At 42.2% G+C, this 23,748-nt stretch overlaps 1 protein-coding gene across 1 annotated transcript in view; it reads left to right on the top strand.

Annotated features, from left to right (window-relative positions):
- LOC133043986 (putative tetratricopeptide repeat protein 41) overlaps positions 1-23,748 on the top strand; it is an 82,628-nt gene that overhangs the window by 2,957 nt on the left and 55,923 nt on the right. Inside the window, exons 2-7 of the mRNA XM_061125499.1 lie at positions 5,348-5,426; positions 6,043-7,042; positions 10,654-10,834; positions 12,895-13,109; positions 19,870-20,030; positions 23,276-23,717. Of these exons, the coding sequence (XP_060981482.1) occupies positions 6,262-7,042; positions 10,654-10,834; positions 12,895-13,109; positions 19,870-20,030; positions 23,276-23,717 (1,780 nt within the window). The 5' untranslated portion in view covers positions 5,348-5,426; positions 6,043-6,261. The remainder of the gene's footprint in view (positions 1-5,347; positions 5,427-6,042; positions 7,043-10,653; positions 10,835-12,894; positions 13,110-19,869; positions 20,031-23,275; positions 23,718-23,748) is intronic.

The following is a 23,748-nucleotide window of genomic DNA, read 5'->3' on the forward strand; positions in this document are numbered from 1 at the left end:
TATAGTGGGGAATGTAGGAGTGCTTAGCTTGGTAGTCCTGATTCTGAGTCTCTCATGAAGCTGCAGTCAGGATGTCAACATCTGCTGCTGACATCAAAGGCTTGGCTGGGGCTGGAGAACCTGCTCTGTGATGACTCACTCACGTGGGTATTTACCAGAGTTGTCAGTTCCTCACCACTTGGACCTCTCCCTTGGGCTACTTGAGTGAGCTCACAGTATGGTAGCTGGCTTTCCCCAGACTGAGTGATCCACATCAGAAACAAGGCAGGAGCTGTGATAACTCATAACCAACCTCAGAAATCGCACACCGTCATTTCAATTAACTCTACTTAGTAAGAGAGGTGATTACATGAAGAAGTGAATACCAGGAGTCAGAAATCACTGGGGCCATGTTAGAAGCTGGCTGTTACCATACCCTAGCTGCAAGAGAAGCTGAGAAAGATTCTAGCTGGCATCTTCAGCTTCTTCGGTGAGTAATGGGCTCATGAAAGGGGGGTGGGGGGGAGCAAGAGCCAGAAGTGGGGATTTCCCCCCAAATAGGAAGGGGATTCAGATGCTGCACAATAAAAAAGGATGATACAGTATCTACTACATGTTTGAATAGACAAACAGAAGAATGTAGGTGAAGAGAGAATCCAGAGATAGATTGTTTCAACTTAATACATGATAAAAGAGATGTTTCAGTTTAGAGGAGAAATGATGGTTTGTTTTATAAATGATGCTGACCTTGACTGTTGTCCATGTAAAGAAAAATAAAGTTGACTCCTGTCTTATACCATATAGAAAAGAAATCCAGCTTAGGAGAAAATAAGAAAGGCTGTGGGTACATGGCAGGAATGGGGGAGACCTCCTTAACTAAGATTGAGCATCCATTTTTAAAGGGGTCACAAAGAGTCTGCCACAACTTAGAAAAATTAAATTGAAATTAAATCCTTATAGACAAATAGAATAAATTCTTAAAATTGAAATGCTTGATAAAAATAAATGAGTTGTGTTTAAAGGGTTTTGATACTGATAAATTACACTCTAGGAAAGCTGTGCCAGTTTACAGTCCCACCAAATTATGTTTTAAGAATAAAAAGCTTTAAAAAAGAAAAAGTACAGCTTGGGGCTGTCAAACTAAAATTACTAAAGTTAGATGCTGTGACCATGAAGGGTGGGGGTGGGGGCATGTTATTTATATATAGAAATTTCTAAGCCTAAGCATATTAAGAGAAATTTCTGGAAAAAAAAAAAAAAGCAGAGGAAATTTTCACCAGTTTGTAAATAGTCTCATAACTTCTAGTTCTAAATTGCAGTGATAAATAGAGCAATACTACTTTGAGGTTACTTTATCACAAAATTTGAAGTCAAACATTTGCTGTAGAGGTAATGTTAACACCGACAACAGCAGTAGGAATAGCAAACATTGATTGAGGACTTTATATATACCTTGCAGATTCTAAAATGTAAACTAAACAGTGATAATTTACTTAAGAAATCTGTTGGGAAGGCTGTTCCTTCCTTCCTTCCTCCATTCCCTCTCTCCCTCCCTCTTTGTCTCTTCATTTCTTTTTGGAAATAAGAACAGGGAATTTATTGAAATGATGGTGACGCAGTTCATAGAGTGGAAGGAAAAGCTAGACACTAGGCCTCAGGATCAACAGGACACCCAGGGCAGTAATGTTTATCTAGGGCCCTGGAGCAGGAGTCCTCAAGCCCTTACTAGGGAATGTGGTTTCTTAATAAGTTCATCTTTGCGGTGTTAAAACAAATTAAAAAAAAAATGTTTATTAGGTGCCTATTATGCAGTCTCATTTAATCCTGCTATATCGGATTTGGTCAATGTTTTCAGACTCACAGCTGCAAGAGCTACCATCAGAGTGAGATCTTGGGGGAGTTTATGTCACTCCAGAGCCCACACTCAACCTCTGTATCCCCAACAGTGTGGAAGGTGCCACTCGAATGCCACTTGCTGCTATCAAGTAGGCGAGGGACAGATAGTAAATAGCTTTGGTTCTCTGGCGCAGTTGTTGGGCTCTTTCAGTTCTGTTTTAGTCTTCTGATTATGCCAAGAGAAAGTCAGCTTGGTACAAGTTTGTCTTAAATAGCTCTCTAATAAGCACATATTAGTCTACCTTTTCCATAAAAAGAGGAATGTACCTAATAGAATTTATTCGATGCTGTTTGCTATTTAAATTTTTTTTAACTTTTTTATTTTGCATTGGGGTGTAACCAATTAACAATGATGTGACAGTTTCAAATGGACCGCGAAGGGACTCAGTCATACATATACACGTGTCCATTCTCCCCTAGGCTCCCCACCCACACAGCCCGCCAGGTAGCACCGAGCAGGGTTCCCTGTGCTCCACAGTAGGCATTATTGGTCACCCTTTTTCAATCGAGCAGCACGTTTGGTTTTTAATGCATTGTTTTTATGGCTACTGTCTATCTGTGACATGTGATAAGGGTTTTGCACTTTATAGTAATAATGAAAAGTTTGTAGTTAATTTTTTTGTTTACATTGTTTTAAAGTAAAATAAAAAAAATCATATCCTACTTTTATCTTTCCACTCCAAGATAACTTCTTCTACTTCTGTCCACCTCCCCACTTCTGTCCCCATTAATCCTCTATTTCTACAAAAACTGGGAAGGTTCTTTATTAGCAGTTGTGGAGTTATTATTAATATTATTACTTGGCCATACCACAGGGATCTTAGTTCCCTGACCAGGAATCAAACTTGGGCCACCTGCACTGGAAAGATGAAGTCTTAGCTGCTGGACCACCAGGGAAGTCCTAGTTCTCAGATTTTTAAGGAATCAGCTCTATTTTTGGTCTAATTTATATAAAATGCACCCATTTTAAGTGGTAAGTTGGCAAGGTTTGATGAATGCGTACACCTAACTACCACTATGATAGAAAACATTCCAGGTGCCGTAAAGAGTTCCCTTCCCAGTTATTTTCTCCCCACCCTCCACCAGGCAACTAATGGTCTCTTTTCTGTCACCAATTGCTGTGTTTTTTTTTTTGTTTTTTTTTTTTTTGCTTTTCTCTTTGACTCATGAATTATTTAGAAATGTATTATTTAATTTCCAAAATTTGACAATTTTTCAGGTATCTTTCTGTCATCAATTTCAAATTTAATTCCATTGGGGTTAGAGAACAGAATTTATATGATTTTAGTTCTTTCAGATTTGTTAGAGGATTGGTTTATGACCTAGGATGGTTTATGACCTAGGATGGACTTCAGCAAATCTATTACTTAAAAGGCCAGATAGAAAATATTTCAGGCTTTGTGGGCCAAATAATCTCTATCATGACTACTCAGCTCTGCTTTTGTAATATTAAATACTCACTGTAAGTGAAAGTGGCTGAGTTCCGGTAAAATGTTCTTCATAAAAACAAGGAACAGGTTAGGCCTTAGCCTTTAGGCTGCAGCTTGCTGAACTTTGGCCTAGAAGCTGGTTCATTTTGGTTCTACGTGCATGCGAGAAGAATCTGTATTCTGCTGCTTTTGTGTGAAATGTTCAAAACCAATTTGCTTGATAGTGTTTTTTAGATCTTCTACATCTTTGCTGATTATCTGACTACTTAAACTGTCGATTACTTAAGAGATGAGTTTTAAAATCTCTAACTTGTATTATGGGTTTGTCTATTTCTCCTGTCATTTCTACCAGTTTTGCTTTGTGTGTTTTGAAACTCTGTTGTTAGGTGCGTGCACACTTAGGATTATTATGCTTTCTTCGTGGACTACTTTGTCATTATGTAATGTCACTTTCTATTACTAGTGACACTTGTTGTGAAGTCTACTTTTTATGATAATAACTCCTAGTTTACTTCTCTCTAGGATCACACACTTTGTACTGCCTGATGTATGATATCCGAAAATAGCAATTCATATATTTTGTCCAGTTTTCTAATTTTTTGAAGGGGGGTAGGTAAGTCATGTCCCTGTTATTTATCATGGCTGGAAGCAGAAGCCCATAACTTTGTTTTATATATATATATATCGCTTGCCATCAGAGACTGTACTTTTACCCTCTTAGTTATGTCGTTTGGAAGATCATTTAGTTTGCTTCCTTTCTTTTTCTATTTTTTTCTATCATAAACAATGCAATGAACACCTAATAGTTAGAGTTTTTCACTATTTTGATTAGCTCCTTGGAGTGATTCCCAGAAAGTAGTAATATATTTTGAAGTATATTGCTATTTACTTTGCAAACATACCTTCTAATAGCTTTCCAGAGTTACCAGTTTACAATTCCATAGGTATACATAAGGTATAAATTTCACCAATATTTAGATTGTTATTGTTGTTCAGTCACTAAGCTGTGTCCAACTCTTTGCGACCCCATGGTTTAGATAGCTATACTTTCAAATGTCTGTATCATTGAGTACTTTTAAATTTCTTTAAATTCTAGGAGGGTTAAATATGCTTTTATATATATTCTTGTATTTTTTAAAACTTATTTGTATCTTTTGCTTATATATCTACTAGGATGTCAGTGTTTTTCTTAGAATAAAGATAAATTTATTTGTGGCAAATATTTTTTACAGTCCATTGTTTGCCTTTGGGTCTTTTAAAAAATGTTGTTATTATTTGTACATCTTCTGTGATTTCTTCTATAGCTTAAAAGTTTTGGAAATCTTTTCCCAGTTTGATTAATATTTAATTATGTTTTCTTTTCATTTAAAAATTATACTAAATTCTTTTGTTCAACAATTATTCACCTGTCACCTACTCTGAGCCCGTCCTTATGCTGGGTGTTTGGGACCTGGTAGAGAGCAAGATGTAAATTCCCTCTGATCACGTGGAAATAGGAAAAGGTGGATATTTTCAAGTGCTGATAATCTAATTCTAGCCTCCTACATGGCAGGCAGAAAGTCTTTTAATAAAGTGCTCATGATGCCTCTTCAGTTATCTTTTAGATTTTGTTTGTGTGAGATTAACTGTTTCAAATTGTCACCTACTTATTACAGTATCATTTATTGTGTAGGTGTTTTCTACCCATTGATTTATGGTATCTTCAAGACTTAGAGTCTTAAAAAAATAAAAAGACCTAGAGTCTTATCCGTATAATATGGAGGCAGTGTAATGTATGTGTCCTAGAGTCAGGCTGACTTGTGTTTAGATCCTGGCTCTTCACTCACTAGCCAAGTGACTTTGGACATGTTGCTTTTCCTGTCTGAACTTTTGTTTCTTCATTAGTGAAGTAGAGTGGTAATATTATCTATTGTGTGATTATTGTTACAATTAAATGCAAAAGGGTTAACACTTTTCAAAAGGTAATGCATTATTATATCCTTGTCAGGTGGTCTTGATGGAGAATTGCCCTATTCATGATAAAACGGTATGTTTCTCCATAGGTGAAAGCAACGAACATAAACAGTGAAGCAACATTTGGTAAGGAAATGAGTTGCATCAAGAAAAAGCTCATAAAACTAGGTACTTTTCATTGAATCTTTTGCTTCTGAGCAAGATGCAAGCATATCTACCTCATTGTTGGAGGGTGTGTGTTTTTCCATTAGCTCAGTGGAATTGAATTTCCAAGGCATGTAGGTGAATGGAATGTCGTGAGAGCCCACACAACTTGAGATAGAAATAATCACAGTACTCCATGAAGTTCTTAGATCCAGACTTCCTTGCCTCTCAGCTGCCGGGTGCATTATTGCTCTTGGGCCTTATTATATTGCTAGTTTGATTTATTCCTCTTTCCTGACCTCAACTTCATAACAGTTTTCATTCTTGCTTCTGGTCACAGTCATGGGTCTTGGCTTATTCTGTTGCTAGGTATGCTAGGCTCCTTTTCTGCATTTGCCTTCCTTTTCACACTCTTTAGCAAGTCCCCTTGCATAGATTTCAAATTAACAGGGGCAGAAGGAGCAGGTGGCCAAAGGAACACTGGAAAGGTAGGATGGGGGGTGCTGAGGAAAACAGGGAGAACTGTATTCAGTGCCCACTTACCACCTGTGGATCTCAGCTCTTCAGCAAAAGCTGTGGGGAAACAGAGGATCAATGAACTTCCTGGAATCCTAAAAAGAATTTTTTTTTTCTTTTTCAGTCCTGACTTAAACTCGATTGTTTTCAAGTCTGATCTGTGCACTGTTTGCCATCACTCACGTTATAGTATCTATAAGAAGAAGACATTCTGGGGAAAGATTTCAATCTGTTTATAGCAAACATAATTAGGAGAAAGTCATAGAAGCAGAGGAGGTTGGTGGCTGCACCAGAACAAAAATTGTTCTATTTTAAGGGTTATGTCATCTCTGAGCAAAGTGAAATGAAGGCAAATGAGAGTGAAGACAAGTCTGCCCAATTCCTTTTAAAGCCGCAGAAACCCATTCAGCCTTACATCTGCTCGACTCTGGGTGATTTTGAAGAAGAGAGAGACTTTTTGGCAAGCTACATCTTCCCTCAGCTGAATGAACTCTGCAGTTCCCGGGGCACGTATTTCAAAGCTGTGGACCTGAGATGGTCAGTGTTGGAGGCCCAAGAACCCTCACTCTCCAATCTGTTTAGACAGCATTTTTGTCTCCAGTCGCAACACCTGAAGCTCTGTCTTGACTATGTGAACAGCTGCTTTCCTTTTTTCATCTGCTTGCTGGGTCAGACATACGGGGACTTTCTCCATAACTACTCACCTGTCATGTTCTCCAAGGCAACTGACTTGTCAAGTTTATCCAAAGTGGAACAGAATCTCTATGTTGCTGCAAAAAACGGTTATCCTTGGGTTCTGGAGTATCCCACCTGCAGTCTGATGGAGCTAGAGGTCATCCAAGCAGCATTTCTGAATGAGTCTCAATTTCAGTATTTTTACTTTAGGAGGGGAACCATGCCGCTGAAGACTTGGGATGAAGAAAAGGAGGAGATGCTGTCTTCGGGTTGTCTGACTGATGATGAGGAGAAATTAAAGATCGGAATGCTTAAGGCCAAGATTATTAGCAAAGGGCTCCCTGTCAGGTTGTATAAAGATCTCCACGAGTTGGGTGAGCTGATTCTCAAGGACTGGTTGGTCGTGATAGAGAAACTTTGCCCAGCCACTGTAATGACGGAAAATACAGGTTAGTAAATATGGAGATAGCTAAGTCTGTTGTCATAGGTTCATGTGTTTTGTGTGTCTTCCTTGTGAAAGGAATTTTAAAATGGTTGAAAATGTTATTTATGCATTTAAAATTGTTAGCATATTCCTGTAACATTCACTTCATGTGAAGATTTTTGAAACTGAGAATAAGAGTAAATAGTAGGTCATGGAAGCCAATTTAGGGAGTCAAGGAACTCGGGAAAGACCTAAAATATTTGGCAGCTAATGTGTAGATCCAGAGCAGAGGTTCTAGACCAGGGCTGATTTTACCCCCGAGGGACTTCTGGCTACATCTGAAGACTTTTGGTGTCACAGTTGGGAGTGTACTACTGGTATCCACCAGGTGGAGGTCAGGGTCACTGTTACACATCCTCCATCGCACAGAACTCCCCCTCATAATAAAGAATTTTCCAGTTCCAAGTGTCAATAGTGCCAAGGTTGAGACAACCTAATCTAAAGGGAAGAGAACTTTTATTGTCAAATGATTTTTGCATGTTACCACTTCTAATCTTTAAGATTTAGACCTGCAAGGTAGATGCTGTAATTGCTATTTTACAGATGAACCCAATGAAAGCTGTGTAGCAGTTAAGTGACTTACCTAATGTCACTTCACCAGTGAGGGATCCTTCTAGAATATGAACCCAGGTCCTTCTGACTTCGAAATAATGCTCGTTTGCTTTCACCCTTACTACTCAGAAAGTCAGCAATCCGTGGACTGGTAGTCTCAGCATCACCTAGGAACTTGCTAGAAATGCATTCTGGATCTGTTGAATCAGAATTTGCATTTTAATAAAGATAACAGGTGAGTTGCACGTGCATCAAAGTTTGAAAAGCACTGCCTGGCATCATATTGACATGATTATAGTTATTTTGAAAGTAGTGTCTTGTAGACATGTACAGATTAAAAAGGGAAGACCAACATCAGAATAGGGTGGAGATTCTTCACCTAGATAGACTTTGGGGGAGGGTTCTGCGATGCCCTAAAATTATATGAAAAACAGAATGTTTTAATGCATATGTGTGTTTGGGGGGCGTAGGAAGATATCGCTCAAAGGAAGACATTGTCTTTGATCAAAAAGGTTTAATGACACAAAAAAGATTATGAATTACCATTGTAAGGGCCCAAGTAGTGTGGGAATGCGGAATGAGGGTGGTGCATCCTCAGATGCTTTAGGGACCAGGCAGGCAGGGTGCTTGTAATATGATAGGGAGCGGATCTGTGGTCAGCTGAATTAGGAGGGAGTTGACCCACCTAAAGTCATTCACATTCGTTGTTGGGGGTGAGATGTGAAATCCCACCTGTGCTGGTCAAACTAGACTCCACCTACAAACCAAATCATTTTGGGGTCCTAGAAAAGAATATCGATCATTACTCTGGGTTGCAAATGACTTACACTGGCTTCAAGAGAAAGAGAATTTATTAGTTTATATAACTTGAAAGCCTAGGGATGGGTCTGTGTTCAGCTCAAGCTGCATCCGCTTGCTCAGAGGAGGATCCCAGGCCCTTGATTCTCACTGTTTCTCTGACGGCTCTGCTGTCCTCATGCTGCCTCCATTCTTTGGCTTCTCCAATATGGAGGGAAGATGGCTGTAGCAGCTCCAGGTTCAAGTCCAGCAGTAAATGACTCAAAGTCCTACCATTAAGTCTTTCTGTTCCTGATTAGTGGGACTTGGACTATATGCTTGTATCTGACTCGATCATTGGTATTGTGATTGATGTGATATGATGCTCTGACTTGGCTAATCCTGGGTCCTACGCCACCTCTGGAGGTGCAGGGAGTCAGACCCACTACATTAACATGAACTGAGGGTTGAGACAAGATGGGACCCGAAGTGATAGTCTGTGGCTCAATAGGATGTTGAGCAGTGCCAGAATATCTTGAGTATTCACTACAGCCTTGGAGTTTTAGAATGTCCAAAGACAGACATGTTCTCAGATCCAAGATTTTTCAGTTTCTGGCTGTGTGACCTTGGGAAAATGACATAATATTGGTAAGCCTAGGTTTCTTCTTCTGATTTCTGGTTAGCAATAATCACCTTGAGAGTAAAAACATATGCTAAGCCCCCGAAAACAGTGCCTGACATGTATTATGGTAATGGGGATGAATCATAAAAAAAATGAGTCCTGGGAGAATATAGTATATATTTTACTAAAGCCTGAAGTATAGTTAATAATGATATTTTTTGACTAGTCTCAGTGTGAACTGCATCCGTCAGTTAATGTTTACTAACATGTTCAAGAATCAAACCTTTCTGTGTATTTATTTGGATGAGAGGCAAATTGTTTCTCTATAGTTTTCTCCTTAGTCTTTGATGTTGACTACTATTGAAAGGTTAGCTTGTTTTAAACTTTAGTTTTGAATATGTAATATATGGACTACATGTCTGCAGTAGAAGGTACAGAATGGATGAATTATTAAAAAAACTTAAAAAAAAAAGGCTAAATTATTTTTCTTTTGGATCTTCAATACCCTTTAATCACCCACATAGTTCCAAAATCTCATAGCTGGGGTAAAAATAGGCCATTTGGGTAGCCAGCAGTTATCATAAGGCAATGTTGAGCTATCAGTTCACACTCTTTTGACTTTTAGAAGCACTTCTGAGGTCCTTGGAGTTACCTGAGGCTGGTGAGTGAGGTTCATGGTGAGCTAAAGAGACTCATTAGGTTGTGGGATCATCTCCAATTCTGTCTAAGATCTTGAAATTTAGAGCTGACCTTGGCCAAACTGTTGGTCCTCTAGGTCTGTTCTGGCCCTAACCTGGGCAGCCCAGTTAACTCTGGAAGTATAAGATGTCTTGAGACCTTACCAGGTTAAACCTGAGATGTTCTTTCTCCTGCCTCACATCATTTAAAAAACAACCCCCTCCCAAACTCTGGGAGATGTAGGTATCTCTAGAGATGGGGAGACATTTTGGCAGTCCAAAACGCCTTGACTTTAACAGTGAGTTTAGAAACACAGTAAATTGAAGCTAGAAGGAATCTCAGAGATCCAGTTGTCTGGCTGCCACTTATTTTACCTGAGAGTTTGAGGGACTTGCCCAGTGGCAGAGTTGAAACTATACTCATGGTTATCATTGTATTAGGGCATCTTATCCTAAAAATACACCCCACTTCCTCCCCAACCATTGCCCTGGATAGAAACACATATGCTATGAGATTGAATTAGGTAATTTATACTTAGCTAACAATCTAAAAATATAAGAGGATATATGTAGCAAATCCAGTTTGTTTTTTTTTTCTTTTGCCCTGTTCATTGTGAGGTCGTGAAATAACTTGGAATCCTAAGTAGGATTTCAGATACAAGTAGCATTAAGAAGATTAAATTGCTTGCCTGTAGCTTCCTTGCATTGTAATAATTAATACTTACTTAATAATTGTAATAATTGTAATTATTAATTAATTAATAATTCCTTACATTGTAATAATGTAGAGTGGGTTATGAAATATTGTGCTAACATAGAAAGATGGTGGTAGGGACACAGAACACTTCCCTGGGCATTCATAATAACCATGTGAAATGGAAAATGCTAAACTACAAATCTAAGACATTATATCTTTTTGTCTCTAAATATATCTTTTTGTCTCTAAAGACTTTAAGCACAACTTTGAACGTTTCTATCATGAAGAGTTCACTGAGAAGTGCAAGGAAGTGTTTGTTATTTCCAAGGAGTCTAGCAGGATCTTTGAAATCTTGGAAAGATTTGCCTTAAAGGATATGGAATCTGATTTTAACAGTCCTGCAGCAGGCTCCAGCTTAGACTCTGTTCTCAGGTACGACATCAAGAAATCCCAAGCAAAGCAGTCGGACTTTAGTGAATAGACTCCCCCAGTTTGGAATACCTTCCTTCCCTCCCCCTTCCTACCCCTGCCTGCAAGACAGGCTTCCTAAAAGCCACCCCCGGCTTAGAATCCCCTCATCAGAACTCACTCTGCAACTGCTAAATTTTCCTGACTGTTTTAGTTTCTTTCTTCCAGTGTCCTCAAGAAGATTATAAACCCTGGAGGACAGAGAGCTCACCTTCTGTTTTAATCCCATAGTCCAAAGTTTGTCTAAGTCATTCCTGACAATGATGAAATGATTTTAAGGAGAAAAAGTTGGATTAGGAAACATGAATAATGCATCTGTACAGTATTGCATAATTTACAAAGAACTTCCACATACATCATCAGCTCATTATTAATTACATTAAGATATTCAGCCAACACTTATTAATAGCTGACTATGGGCCATGGCTTTGTGTTTGTGTGTAAGGAATTGAGTTATCTTACCCAAAGTTTGCTCTCCTCCACTTTTTCAGTGTCCTCTTCATTCAGACAAAGAATCCACCTGCAATGCAGGAGACCCTGGTTTGATTCCTTGGAAGGGAAGATCCTGGAGCAGGGACAGGCTAACCACTCCAGTATTCTTGGGCTTCCCTTGTGGCTCAGCTGGTTATTAATCTGCCTGCAATGCAGGGAGACCTGGGTTCAGTCCCTGGGTTGGGAAGATCCCCTGGAGAAGGGAAAGGCTACCCATTCCAGTATTCTGGCCTGGAATGGACTGTATAGTCTGTGGGGTCACAAAGAGTCAGACACAACTGAGCGACTTTCACTTCACTTCACCCAAAGTTTGCACTCCTTCACTTTTTTTCAGTGTCCTCTTCATTCAGACCCCCATATCTTTTCCTTTTCTGGGTGGTGACGTATTCTCTTCACCACCCACAGGCATGAAGAGGCTGGGGCATGAAGAAAGAGCTGGGGTTGTCTGTGCTGTCCTTCCCAGTTTCAACCCTAGAAATAGGGAGGTTACTTGGACTGTTTTATTTCTTCTATCCTCATCTTCCAGTTCTTACCACAAGTATCATTTATTCTGTGAGGGTTTCAGGATTTGAGATAAACCCACAGCAGCTCAGGGCTGTGCTCCACCGTCTCTGCCCCAGTCTCAGCACCCACTATGACCTGCAGAGCTCCCAACTTTCTTATGGTTCCGGGAACCCATGCCAAGAGGAAGACAGTTTGTTTGGTTAAAACAACATGGCGCTCGGGGACTTCCCTGGTGGTCCAGTGGCTAAGACTCTGCAACGAGACAAGTTATACTGTGCTCATGCCAGTTCAGAGAAGTCATGTTTATTCATTATTACAAGCCAGAACACCCCTATGGAGCAGCTGGTCACTGCTCACCGAGTCACTGACAACTGCAGTCATTTCGTTGCATTTCGAATGTCATGGTCATCAGGATTATGGGAATCCTTGGCGTATGAGTGTTTTGATTTTTTATTCTCTCTCCTGATGGTGCAAAGTCTCCCTTCCGGGATCTTTGGGCAGGTTGGGCCCTTGATGTAACCCCAGGTTCATGTTGGACAACCCTAGAGTCTATGGTAGTTGGAGGAGCCTTCCAAAGTTACCATCTTTCCACTCTCCTAATTTTATATAGGACAGAGCCGAACCCAGAGAGAGAATGACTTGTTTGGAAGCAAATGAGTTCACAGTGGAGAGACTGGAATTTCTTCTAACTTTTAAAAGATTGGATTATAATTGCTTTACAATGTTGTGTTAATTTCTGCTGTACAATGAAATGAATCAGCTATATGTATACATCCCTGGAGAAAGAAATGGCAACCCACTCCACTATTCTTGCCTGGGAAATCCCATGGACAGAGGAGCCTGGTGGGCTACGGACACAACTGAACACACGTGCAATATGTATACATATATTCCCTCCCTCATTAATCCCTCCCAGAGAGACGAGAATTTCATACCTCTCAGAGACAGATGTATGCAGGAAAAATTTCCCTCCCTCCCTCTTTTTTGGTAGTTATTCTTGACTACATTTCCCCCATTTGTTTTTTCAGAATAAATCCTCTTCCAGCTTACAAGTCTATTTTGCTGTTGTCTGGAGAACGTGGTTGTGGCAAGTCCACTCTGCTTGCCAACTGGGTGAACTGTTTCAAGGAGAAATACCCGAACATGTTGCTGATCCCTCATTTCGTGGGCAGCACCTGTGAAAGCAGTGACGTCATGTCCGTGATCCATTACTTCATCACAGAATTGCAGAACAAACACTATGGTAATGGAATCAGACTTTGAAATTCATTCAGAAAAATTTTCTTTAAAAGTGATCTTTCAGTCTTCTGCCCATGAGGCTATTTTTCTCTTGTTCCAATCTAAACCCTTATATAGTCTTGCCTATGTATCCACCCACCTCTTCTGCTCTTAGAATTGTTTCTTTTCTTCCTTTCTTTCTTCTTTCCTTCCCCAAATGTGAACTGAGTGCCTTATACGCCAGTGGGGATACAACCATGAAAAAAATGAACAGAATACGTTAGCCTCATGGGGTTTTCCTGTTATTGGAGAGCGAAGGGGACAAAGAGTAATGACTAGAAAATATAGAATGTTTGAAGGTGGTTAAGTTCTATGAAGAAAAATAAATCAGAGAAAGAAAGTAGGCAGTGTGTATGTGTAAGGATTTCAGGACTTTAAAGATATCGTCTGGGCAAGCTTCACTGAAAAAAGGGACATTTGAATAAATACTTGAAAGAGGGAGCCAGGCAGATTATCTCAGGGAGAACATTCCAGTCAATGGGAGCAGTTGCAAGAGCTCCAAGGCAGGATGTGCCTCTCAGCTATTGCTCAGGTTCAGTTCAGTTCAGTTCAGTCTCTCAGTTGTGTCTGACTCTTTGCAGCACACCAGTCCTCCCTGTCCATCACCAACTCCCAGAGTTTACTCAGCCTCATGTCCATTGAATCCGTGATGTCATCCAACCATCTCATCCGCTGTTGTCCCCTTCTCCTCCCTTTCCCAGCATCCCTTTCTCCTCCCTTTTCAAATGAGTCAGTTCTTCACATCAGGTAGCCAAAGTATTAGAGTTTCAGCTTCAACATCAGTCCTTCCAATGCATATTCAGGACTGATTTCCTTTAGGATGGACTGGTTGGATCTCCTTGCAGTCCAAGGGGCTATCAGGAGTCTTCTCCAACACCACAGTTCAAAAGCATCAATTTTTCGGTGCTCTACTTTCTTTATAGTCCAACTCTCACATCCATACATGACTACTGGAAAAACCATAGCCTTGACTAGACAGACCTTTGTTGGCAAAGTAATGTCTCTGCTTTTTAATATGCTGTCTAGGTTGGTCATAATTTTTCCTTCCAAGGAAAAATTTTTATTTTTATATGAATATTTTAATATGAAATTACCACTGCAGTCACCATCTGCAGTGATTTTGGAGCCCTCTCCCAAAAAGTCTGCCACTGTTTCCATTGTTTCCCCATCTATTTGCCATGAAGTGATGGGACCGGATGCCATGATCTTAGTTTTCTGAATGTTGAGCTGTAAGCCAACTTTTTCACTCTCCTCTTTTACTTTCATCAAGTGGCTGCCATAGTTCTTTGTTTTCAGCTATTGCTCCTTCCATTCAATTCAGTAGCTCTCTACTAAGCATGTTTACTCACTCATTCATAAAAAGTATTTATTGGTTGCCTGTTCTATGCTTGTCATTGGTTTGGGTTCTGGGGACATAGCACTGAGTCTGGCAAATAAGGTCATGACTCCCATAGGTCTAATGTTCTGTTGAGAAAGGCAGATAACCAATAATTAAGAGATGTTTCAAATAACGGTGAATGCTGCACAGAGTGATGTGCTGAGATGATGGGCTGGCTGTTGAGGCTGAGTGGTCAGGGGCTGTCTCTGTATTAGTTGGAATGACTCTGGCTGCTGTTTATACAGCCAATTTCAGTGGCTTCTCGAGGTTTATTTCTAGCTCGTGTTTGTGTTAGTCACTCAGTCTTGTCAGACTCTTTGTGACTCCATGGACTGTAGCCTGCCAGGCTCCTCTGTCCATGGGATTCTCCAGGGAAGAATACTGGAGTGGGTTGCCAGTCCCTTCTCCAAGGAATCTTCCCAACCCAGGGATCGAACCCAGGTCTCCTGCACTGCAGGCAGATTCTTTACCATCCAAACCATTTCTAGCTCATGCAACAGTTCAGTTCAGGGTTCCTAGTTAGAGAATGAGTGGCTTTTCCCCACGTGGTGGTTTGGGGCCACAGGCTCTTTCCATCTTGAGGCTGTGTCATCTTCTAAGGCCTCAGAGTCGTCTGCTTTTGGCTAGAGGAAGAGGAAATCGAGTGGAAGAGGCACACCTTTCCTTAAAAGTCTCGGCCAGGTAGTGAGACAAGTCACTTCCACTGCCATTCTTTTGGCAAGAGGTCAGCTGCCCTGGGCTCCCATGGCCACACCGGGAGTCGGGTAGGAATGGAAAGCTACCCCCCAGCGTCTTTAAGGGGGAGCATAAACTTTGACAGGACAGGCCGCCATCTCTGCTGCACTCTCTGGAGATCTCACAGACAAGAAGGAGCCAGCCATGCGGAGATCAGAACACTCCAGACAGAAGGGACAGCTAAGGTCGCTGAGCGGGAAACAAAGTGGAGTGAATCAGAAAGGGAAAGAAGGCAGTGTGTCCAGACTCGGGGGGGGGGTGGGGGGATGAGGGGCGTGCGCCCAGCGACACAGGATGAGACAGAGGATGGGCCACTTTGTATCTGAGTTTTGTAGAACAGGATCTTGGGTTAGATTCTGTTGTGTGCAGTGGGAGGCCAGTGGAGGATTTTGAGCAGGAGACGGGCATGATTTGGTTGGTGTTTGTCAAAGCTCAGAATCGTCTCCTGTGTAGGAACAGGTGTGGGGAAGCAGCTCAGTGGTACTGACGCTTGTCAGAGCCCATCCCAGTGGTCCCGGTGGGAGAGGCGATCGCTCGGGGGAGGGGAGCAGTGGTCCAGGTGGGAGAGGCGGTAGCTCGGGGGAGGGGAGCAGCCAGGGAAGGGGTGGGAGCACACAGGGGAGTTGGACGTGGGAATTGCAGGATAGGGAGAGACTGCGGATTCTCCTAGCTTGCGGCTCAGGGAGACTAGGTGGACGGTGAGGGCGGCTCACTGAAATGGGGCAGCGTTGATGAGGCAGTAGGTTTCGAGGGTGACCAAGAGTCCTGCTTTGGCCAGGAGACATTGGAGATGCAAGGCTTACATGGGCAGAGAGAACAATCCTATGGGGTCCACCTCTGTTCTAGGAGCAGCTGCGGAGCCCGACGGCTTCTATTAGCTGGGAGACTTAGGCAAGTTATTTTAACTCTCTCTGGCTCAGTTTTCCCATTTGTAAAATATGGATAGGAAGAAAAAAGATGTCTTACAGGTAGTTGAGAGGATGAACTAAGATACAGTCTGAGAAACAGACACTTACACAGCGCTTGGCATAGAGTGCTGGGCTCTGCCTAGTCACTCAGGCCTGTCTGACTCTGTGAGGCCCCGTGGGCTGCAGTCCACCAGGCTCCTCTGTCCATGGGGATTCTCCAGGCAAGAATGCTGGAGTGGTTCGCCATGCCCTCCTCCAGGGGCGCTTCCCATTGCAGGGATGGAACCCAGGTCTCCCGCACTGCAGGCGGATTCTTTACCATCTGAGTCACCAGGGATGCTCAAGAATACTGGAGGGTGGGTAGCCTACCCCTTCTCCAGGGGATCTTCCCAACCCAGGAATTGAACCGGGGTCTCCTGCTCTGCAGGCAGATTCTTTACTGGCTGAGCTACCAGGGAAACCGAAGCCCCAGCAGATATTAGATATTATCATTATCATCATTAGGTGCCTCTGTGTATTTGCATGTTTGTATGTGTCTGACCCTTCCTGCTTTGGAGACTTCATCCCTTCTCACCTGGGGCTTGTACCCACATGAGTCTCTGGGTACTGAGTGAGCGTCGGGGCCCTGGGTGAGTTTTGATGGGTGTAGATCTTCTCTGGATGAAGGGACAAATATGTGAGCTTCCTTCTGCTTGTGCGTGTGTAGGGGTGTCTGTGAGTAAATAAAGCGGACACGTGGGCGTGAGTTTTTAGTGGCTGCATTTCTCAGAGTGTGCTAAGTGGGTAAAGTCAAAATCAGTAGCAGCAGGTATGTCTGATTCTAAGAGAAAGCGGCTAGTACCACTCAGGCTCATCCCAAAGGTGTTCATTCTGGCAAGGCTGATGATAGATGCTCAACTGTACACATGCAGTTGTGATTTTATTCCCCAAATAAATGGCTATTTTCTTGAGTGTTTTTTTAGGTATGGAAAGCGCCTAATAAAAACAGCTGCTGTCTTTCAAACAAACAAATCTTTAAGCTGACAAGCAGAATAAATTCATTAACAGCCTGTGAACACTTGACAGTCAGGCACCACCTCTCTTGTTAACAGGAAGGCAGTGGTTCTGGACTTGGCCCGCCCGGATTTTCAGTTCTGGCTCCGCTATTTACTAGCTGTGTGATCTTAGGCAGTTCACTTAAACAATCTGTGCCTCAATTTCTCATCTCTAAAATGGGGATGGGAATAATAGTACCTACAGAAAGCTGTGTCAGGGTTAACAGATGATACATGTAAAGAACTTAAATGGGTCCTTGGCACAGTTTGCTGTTATTGCTTTTGTTATTATTCCTCACTGAGCTAGAGAAAGAAGCAGGGAGTGGGGGACAGCTGAGGGAAACAAGAAAGTCCTATTCACTATCTAGACTAAGGGGAGCAAGGATGGAAGCAAGAGAGTTGGTAGCTCTTCTCCAGTGTCTCCATGGTAAAGAATCCACCTGCAGCGCAGGAGATGTGGGTTCAATCCCTGGGTCAGGAAGATCCCCTGGAGAAGGAAATGGCAACCCACTCTAGTATTCTTGCCTGGAAAATCCCACAGACAGGGGAGCCTGGCAGGCTACAGTCCATGGGGCCGCAAAGAGTCAAACACGACTGAGCACACATGCTTGCTACATGGAAGCCCGGGGGAAGCCAGGATGAGCAGAGCTGGCTGGCTCCAGCATCATTTAGCATCACCGCCTTAGCTTGGAAGCTGGCTTTCACCTGAGGGAGGTGGACGTGGGCAGATGAGGAGCCACTTCTGAGAGCACAGCCAGGCCTGAGAGGTCACATGCTGATTCAGGCAGAGAGCATTTTCTTGTACCCAACTCAGCTGTCCGCAGCTGCAGCACCTGTGTAGGCTGTGAGGAGGGCAGGCCCTCCTTCCCCATTGTGGGAGTGCTAAAACTCCCTTGGGTGAAGCTGACATTTCTGCTCCTCTGTCCCCACCCCTGCTGGCCAGGATATAGCGATCTAGCAGAGAACTGCCCACCCGTGGCCAAGTCTCCGACCCAAGTGCCCTTGCCTGCTAGGCAGCTGCAGCTGATGTCCCCCTCATGACAGGCTTCATAGAAGGTCAGAGAAGAGCCTCCGCCTTTCCTCTTTTCATGTTTCCTCACCATATTACTCTGGACCCTGACAGCAGCCCTGACTAATAAGGAGTTCCTTTTATCAAAGGCTTGCTGGGTGCCAGATGCTGTGTGGAGGGCTTCATCAACATCTCATTGTTTTTCCCCAGGAGGTCTTGCTTGATGTTAGCACAGTTATGCTTCTGTGTAATACAGTTACCCTCCCTGCTTGGACAAAATAGGGTAAATCTTTTAAAAATTAATTTTTGGCTGTGCTGAGTCTTCGTTGCTGCCCCAGGGATTTCTCTAGTTGGTTGTGACGTGTGGGCCTGTCATTGCAGCGTCTTCTCTTGTTGCGGAGCACAGGGTGTAGGCACGTGGGCTTGAGTAGTTGCAGCGCGTGGGCTCAGGATTGTGGCTCAAAGGCTCTGGAGCACAGCCTCGGTAGTTGGGGCGCATGGGCGTGGTTGCTCCAAGGCATGTGGGATCTTCCCAGATCAGGGATCGAACCTGTGTCCCCTGCATTGGCAGGTGGGTTTTTAAATAAATTAAATCTTCATATACCCAAGAAACTTAATCCAGTCCAGTTTCTTTGCGTAACTTGACTTCTAGATCCTAACAGGTCTTAATTTCTTTGAAAAATATTGGTTTTGAAAATTAAAAGCAAGGCAGAAATTGTATGTCACAGAGCGCCCTTAGAGTGTGAGGTAGGTGATTACCGATTTGGGTTGCTGCTCGTGTGTCGGTTAATCACATCCTGCAAGTTGGTCCTCTCAAATTACTTCCTTTAGTCTTGGCTGATTCATAACTTAGTTCTCCCTAATAATTTCCAGAATCCAAGGTCTGGAGTCCATTGCTAAGGGCAGAGTAATTTAGGATCAGTTGTGTTAGGTTTCAAATTAGCCAGGACCAAAGAAACTAGGTGGTGGGTGGGAGATACTGTGTGTGTGTGTGTGTGTGTGTGTGTGTGTGTGTGTGTGTGTGTCTGTGTGCGTGCACACAGCTGAACCCCCAGAGTGGTGTCTGTGTCCCCCTAAACAGGAATTGATGTTAAGGGGGTGCAGAAGCTTCACAGATCACATAGCCTAACTTCTCTTTCTTCCCATCCAGTTCTTTGTAACATGATCAATTTTTGCATTTTGGAAAATGAGAGTAGCGCTTTGGATCATACATAATATTTTTTATATAAAATCTTGAAAATATATAGGAGACATGTGGTGGTAAATATCATTACCCCTTTAGGGTTGAATATTTTAAGACTGCTAATCACACATATGGCCTTCTGAGGTGGCTCAGTGGTAAAGAGCCCACCTGCCAATTCAAGAGACACAGGAGACTTGAGTTCGATCCCTGGGTCGAGAAGATCCCCTGGAGAAGGGAATGGCAACCCACTCCAGCATTCTTGCCTGGAAAGTCCCGTGGACAGAGGACCTTGGCGGGTTACAGTCCATGGGATCGCAAGGAGTCAGACCTGACTGAGTGCCTGGGCAGGCACACACCATCCCACATACCTGTGTGTGTCACACAGCTGTGAGTAGCACTCACTGTTCCCAACCCATTAACATATTTTAGCAGCAATGGAAACATTTTCACCTAATTTGAGCACATTTCTATGCTGTAGGTACCCAGCTTGAAACTGATATTCTCAATGAAGATGCAAATATCTTGACCTTTTCACTTCTTGTAGAAGTGTTCATTGCTTCCATCAATGTAAAGCCGTGTATACTTGTACTGGACGGAATTGAAGAATTGGCTGGCATTTATGGGGTTTCAGGAGAGAAGGTAATCTCTTTTCAAAATAATATCTATTTTATTCTTATTTAATAAAAAGAAAGCCCCTTAATTTATTTTTTTGAACTTTTTATTTTGTATTGGGGTGTGTATCGCTTCTCAGCCTTTTGGCTAAGATCAAGTGTTGTATTGGGTGTAGCCGATTAACAATGTTGTGATAATTCCAGGTGAGCAGAGAGGGGACTGAGCCATGCACATACACGGAGCCATTCTCCTCTCAGCCCCGCTCCTCCAGGCTGCCATATCACACTGAGTGGGGTTCTGTGTGCTACACAGTAGGTCCTTGTTGGAGAATGGCTTAACTTAGAATGTACATAATACCATTCCCTTATTGCATATCTATGGTTATGGCCAATGATGCTTCTAGTTACTTCTGAATATTTTGTGAAACAAATACTACATGACACAATGAGCCAGGCACTATTCTCGAAACTTTAGAGACACTTGCATTGAATTCTAACAACAATCCTTGATAGACTGGGATCGTCACCCCCATTTATGTAAATGGGATTGGACTTGGAGATACTAGACAGCTTGCTGAAGGTCCTAAGGTGATGGTGGGCTTGGAATTCAAGCGTGGAAAGTCTGGTTCTAGAAACCGGCCGCTACTGCTGCACAGTTCTGCCCCGCTATTTTATGCTTCAATCAGACATTTATTGGGCCCCTATTATATTCTTTAGGTTGTATATTTTGATTTCCCTTATCTATTCTTAGTTTTTCATATATCAAATTCTATCAGTCATTTGCTATCTTTAGTTTTTCTTCTGTTTGAAGTGATATTGGATCAATGGCACTTCCAATGCTTTTTAGTATTAGTCATTCCTCTGTGAAGCATTTTCTCAAACTTATACATGCATAATTATAAATTATGTAATTCATGTGTATTTCTCACAGAACATATAACAAAGAAGCAGAAAATAGAACATTAAATATCCTCACAGCCTCACCATTGTTAAACCTTCTTTTTTCTATGGATGGCTGTATACACATACATATGCTTATATAAATGAAGTTATATACCATATTATTTTGTAATCTGCTTTTTAATTCAGTACATGGAGACCACCATACATTCAACAAATAATTATTGACCACTTACCGTGGGAAAAGCACTGTAAACAGACAGACATAGTCCCTGCTAAGAAATAAAGCTTTCATTCTAGCAGGGAATGGCAGATATTAGTAATATCATCACACAAATAAATACAAAATTACAGCTGTGCTAAGCTGGCAGGGATCAGTATGTAGCATTGTGAAGGCCTCTAATGAAAGCATTTGACCTTTGGAAAAGGCTTCCTGGAAGAGGGGCACAGGCAGAGCTCTTCAGGAGAAGGGACTGTCAGGCGATTCTCTGAGGCATCAGTGCAGTGGTGAGGAGCCTGCCCCTGCGGCCAGACCCTTAGTTTAAATCCCAGCTCTGCTGCTTACCCTCATAATGAATCTGATAAAGCATTTAGGCCCTCTGTGCGTCAGTTTCTCCTCGGCCTTTCTGGAGGAATGGGATTTGATATATGGAAAAATCAGTGTAGATAAGGCAGATCAGAATATACAACAAAATTATTTTGGGGGTTTTCATGGGAGAAGCAAGGCAGGGCAGAGGACACAGTCTCGGATTGCTAGTTTGAGTAATTCTAGTGGACTTTGGGGCATAGGGGCTTTCCCTCACTGTCTGGCACCTGACCCTTGGATGATTTAGGGCAGAGGAAGTACTGGCTTGGTGAGGGAAAGTTGAATAAGAAGGTGGGTCGGGGTGTGGTCATGGGTTGGCTTGTCTGCACACAGAAGGTATGTTTCATGCAAGCTGTCCACCACTCCCAGGAATTGGCTGGCCTTGGGAGGAGCAATTTCCCTGGATCTTAAGTCCTCCCGGAGAGATGTGGAAACAATGTAAGATGCAGAAAATTTAAAAAATGTAAGTAACCAGTGCAGTTGGTCCACACTCAACACAGTGCTTGGCTCAGAGTAAGCAGTCAGGATATGAGAGTTGCTATTATTAGGCAAAGAGGGATGGGAAAGGCTGTTTGTTAAAGGAATCCAGAAAGATTTTATTAGGTGTTTCTTTTATTCCAAAATGAAACCATTTAACTTATGATCCTGTTGCTACCCAAAGCGACAGTTCTTCAGCACAAGATAGTATCTTCTTTTTCAGTTGAATGGTTCAATTTGCACTCTGGCCATCACTGTAGGTCATTCTTCAGGAGTCTATGATTTTGCTAAAGTACTTACTTATAGGAACCTCTTTTCAGAGTCTGCATTTGTACTATCAAATCCCTAATGGATAGGTGAATCAGTCAATATGGTTCTATGGAGTGTGAATTGGTGTTGTTGTAGCACCATATTGCTTGCTATCCAAGTTACTGTTAATAACTGTAACCCCAATCCTTACCCTATACTTTCGTACTATATTCCACTGAATCTATTTATTAAAAATTTTTAAAAATTGAAATATAGTTGATTTACAATGTTGTGTTAGTTTCAGGTGTACAACAAAGTGATTCCGTTATACATATATATATGTATATTCTTTTTTGCATTCTCTTCCATTTTAGGTTACAAGATACTGAGTATAGTTCCCTGTGCTATACAGTAGGTCCTTGTTGGTTATCCATATTATATGTAGTAGTGTGTGTATTTTAATCCCAAACTCCTAATGTACCCCTCCCTCCTTCCTCCTTGGTAACTGTAAGTTATTTTCTATATCTTGTCTGTTTCTGTTTTATAAATCAGTTTATTTGCATCTTTTTTTAGATTCCAGTTATTAGTGACATCCTGTGCTGTTTCTTTTTCTCTCTGATTTACCTCACTTGGTATGACAGTCTCTAGATCCATCCATGTTGCTGCAAATGACTTTTTTCACCCTTTCTATGACTGACTAATATTCCATAGTATATATGGACCACATCTTCTTTATCCTTGTGTTTGTTGATGGACACTTAGGTTGCTTCCGTGTCTTGGCTATTGTAAATAGTGCTGCTGTGAGCACTGGGGGGGCGGTGTATATCTTTTTGAATTTTGTTTTTCTCTGGATATATGCTCAGTAGTGGGGCGGGGGCAGGATCATGCGGTAGCTCTATTTTTCGATTTTTAAGGAACCTCCATACTATTCTCCATAGTGGAGAACAGTGTAGGAGGGTTCCTTTTTCTCCACCACCTACTCTAAGTTAAAAAAAAACACACACCAGCAAAGTAGTTTTAAAATTGTGAAGTTTTCAACCGTCTTTGACTCTTTTCACCAGGTGAAAGACATCTCCTGGCTGCCAGGCTCGCTGTCTCCTCACTGCAAGTTTATCATGAGCACCGTCTCCTCCAGCCTGTCCTATAAGTCGCTGTGTGCCCGCCCTGACGTGAGGACGGTGGAGCTCATCAGCACAGTGGACAAAGAAGCCCAGCTACACATCTTTAGAGAGTATCTCTCTTTTTCCGATAGAGACCCCTTCCGACAGAGCAGATACGGCTTGAGGAAGAAAACAAACCTGAGTCCTTTAAAACTCACAATCCTGGCGAATGAATACCAAGAGTGCAGAATCTACCGAAACGAGCTTCAGTGCCTGAAGGAGTACTTGGGGGTGGCCTCGATTCAGGAGCTCTGGGGGTTGATTCTGAAACGCTGGGTTGAAGACTATAGTTGGACTTTGAAACAAAAAAAGGCAAATTATGACACTGTGGCTTCAGGAGAAGGTAGGCGTTAAGCAGTATTAACCACCTGGTC

This window comes from Dama dama, chromosome 22 (genome assembly GCF_033118175.1).
Source record: "Dama dama isolate Ldn47 chromosome 22, ASM3311817v1, whole genome shotgun sequence".
Taxonomy (NCBI): domain Eukaryota; kingdom Metazoa; phylum Chordata; class Mammalia; order Artiodactyla; family Cervidae; genus Dama; species Dama dama.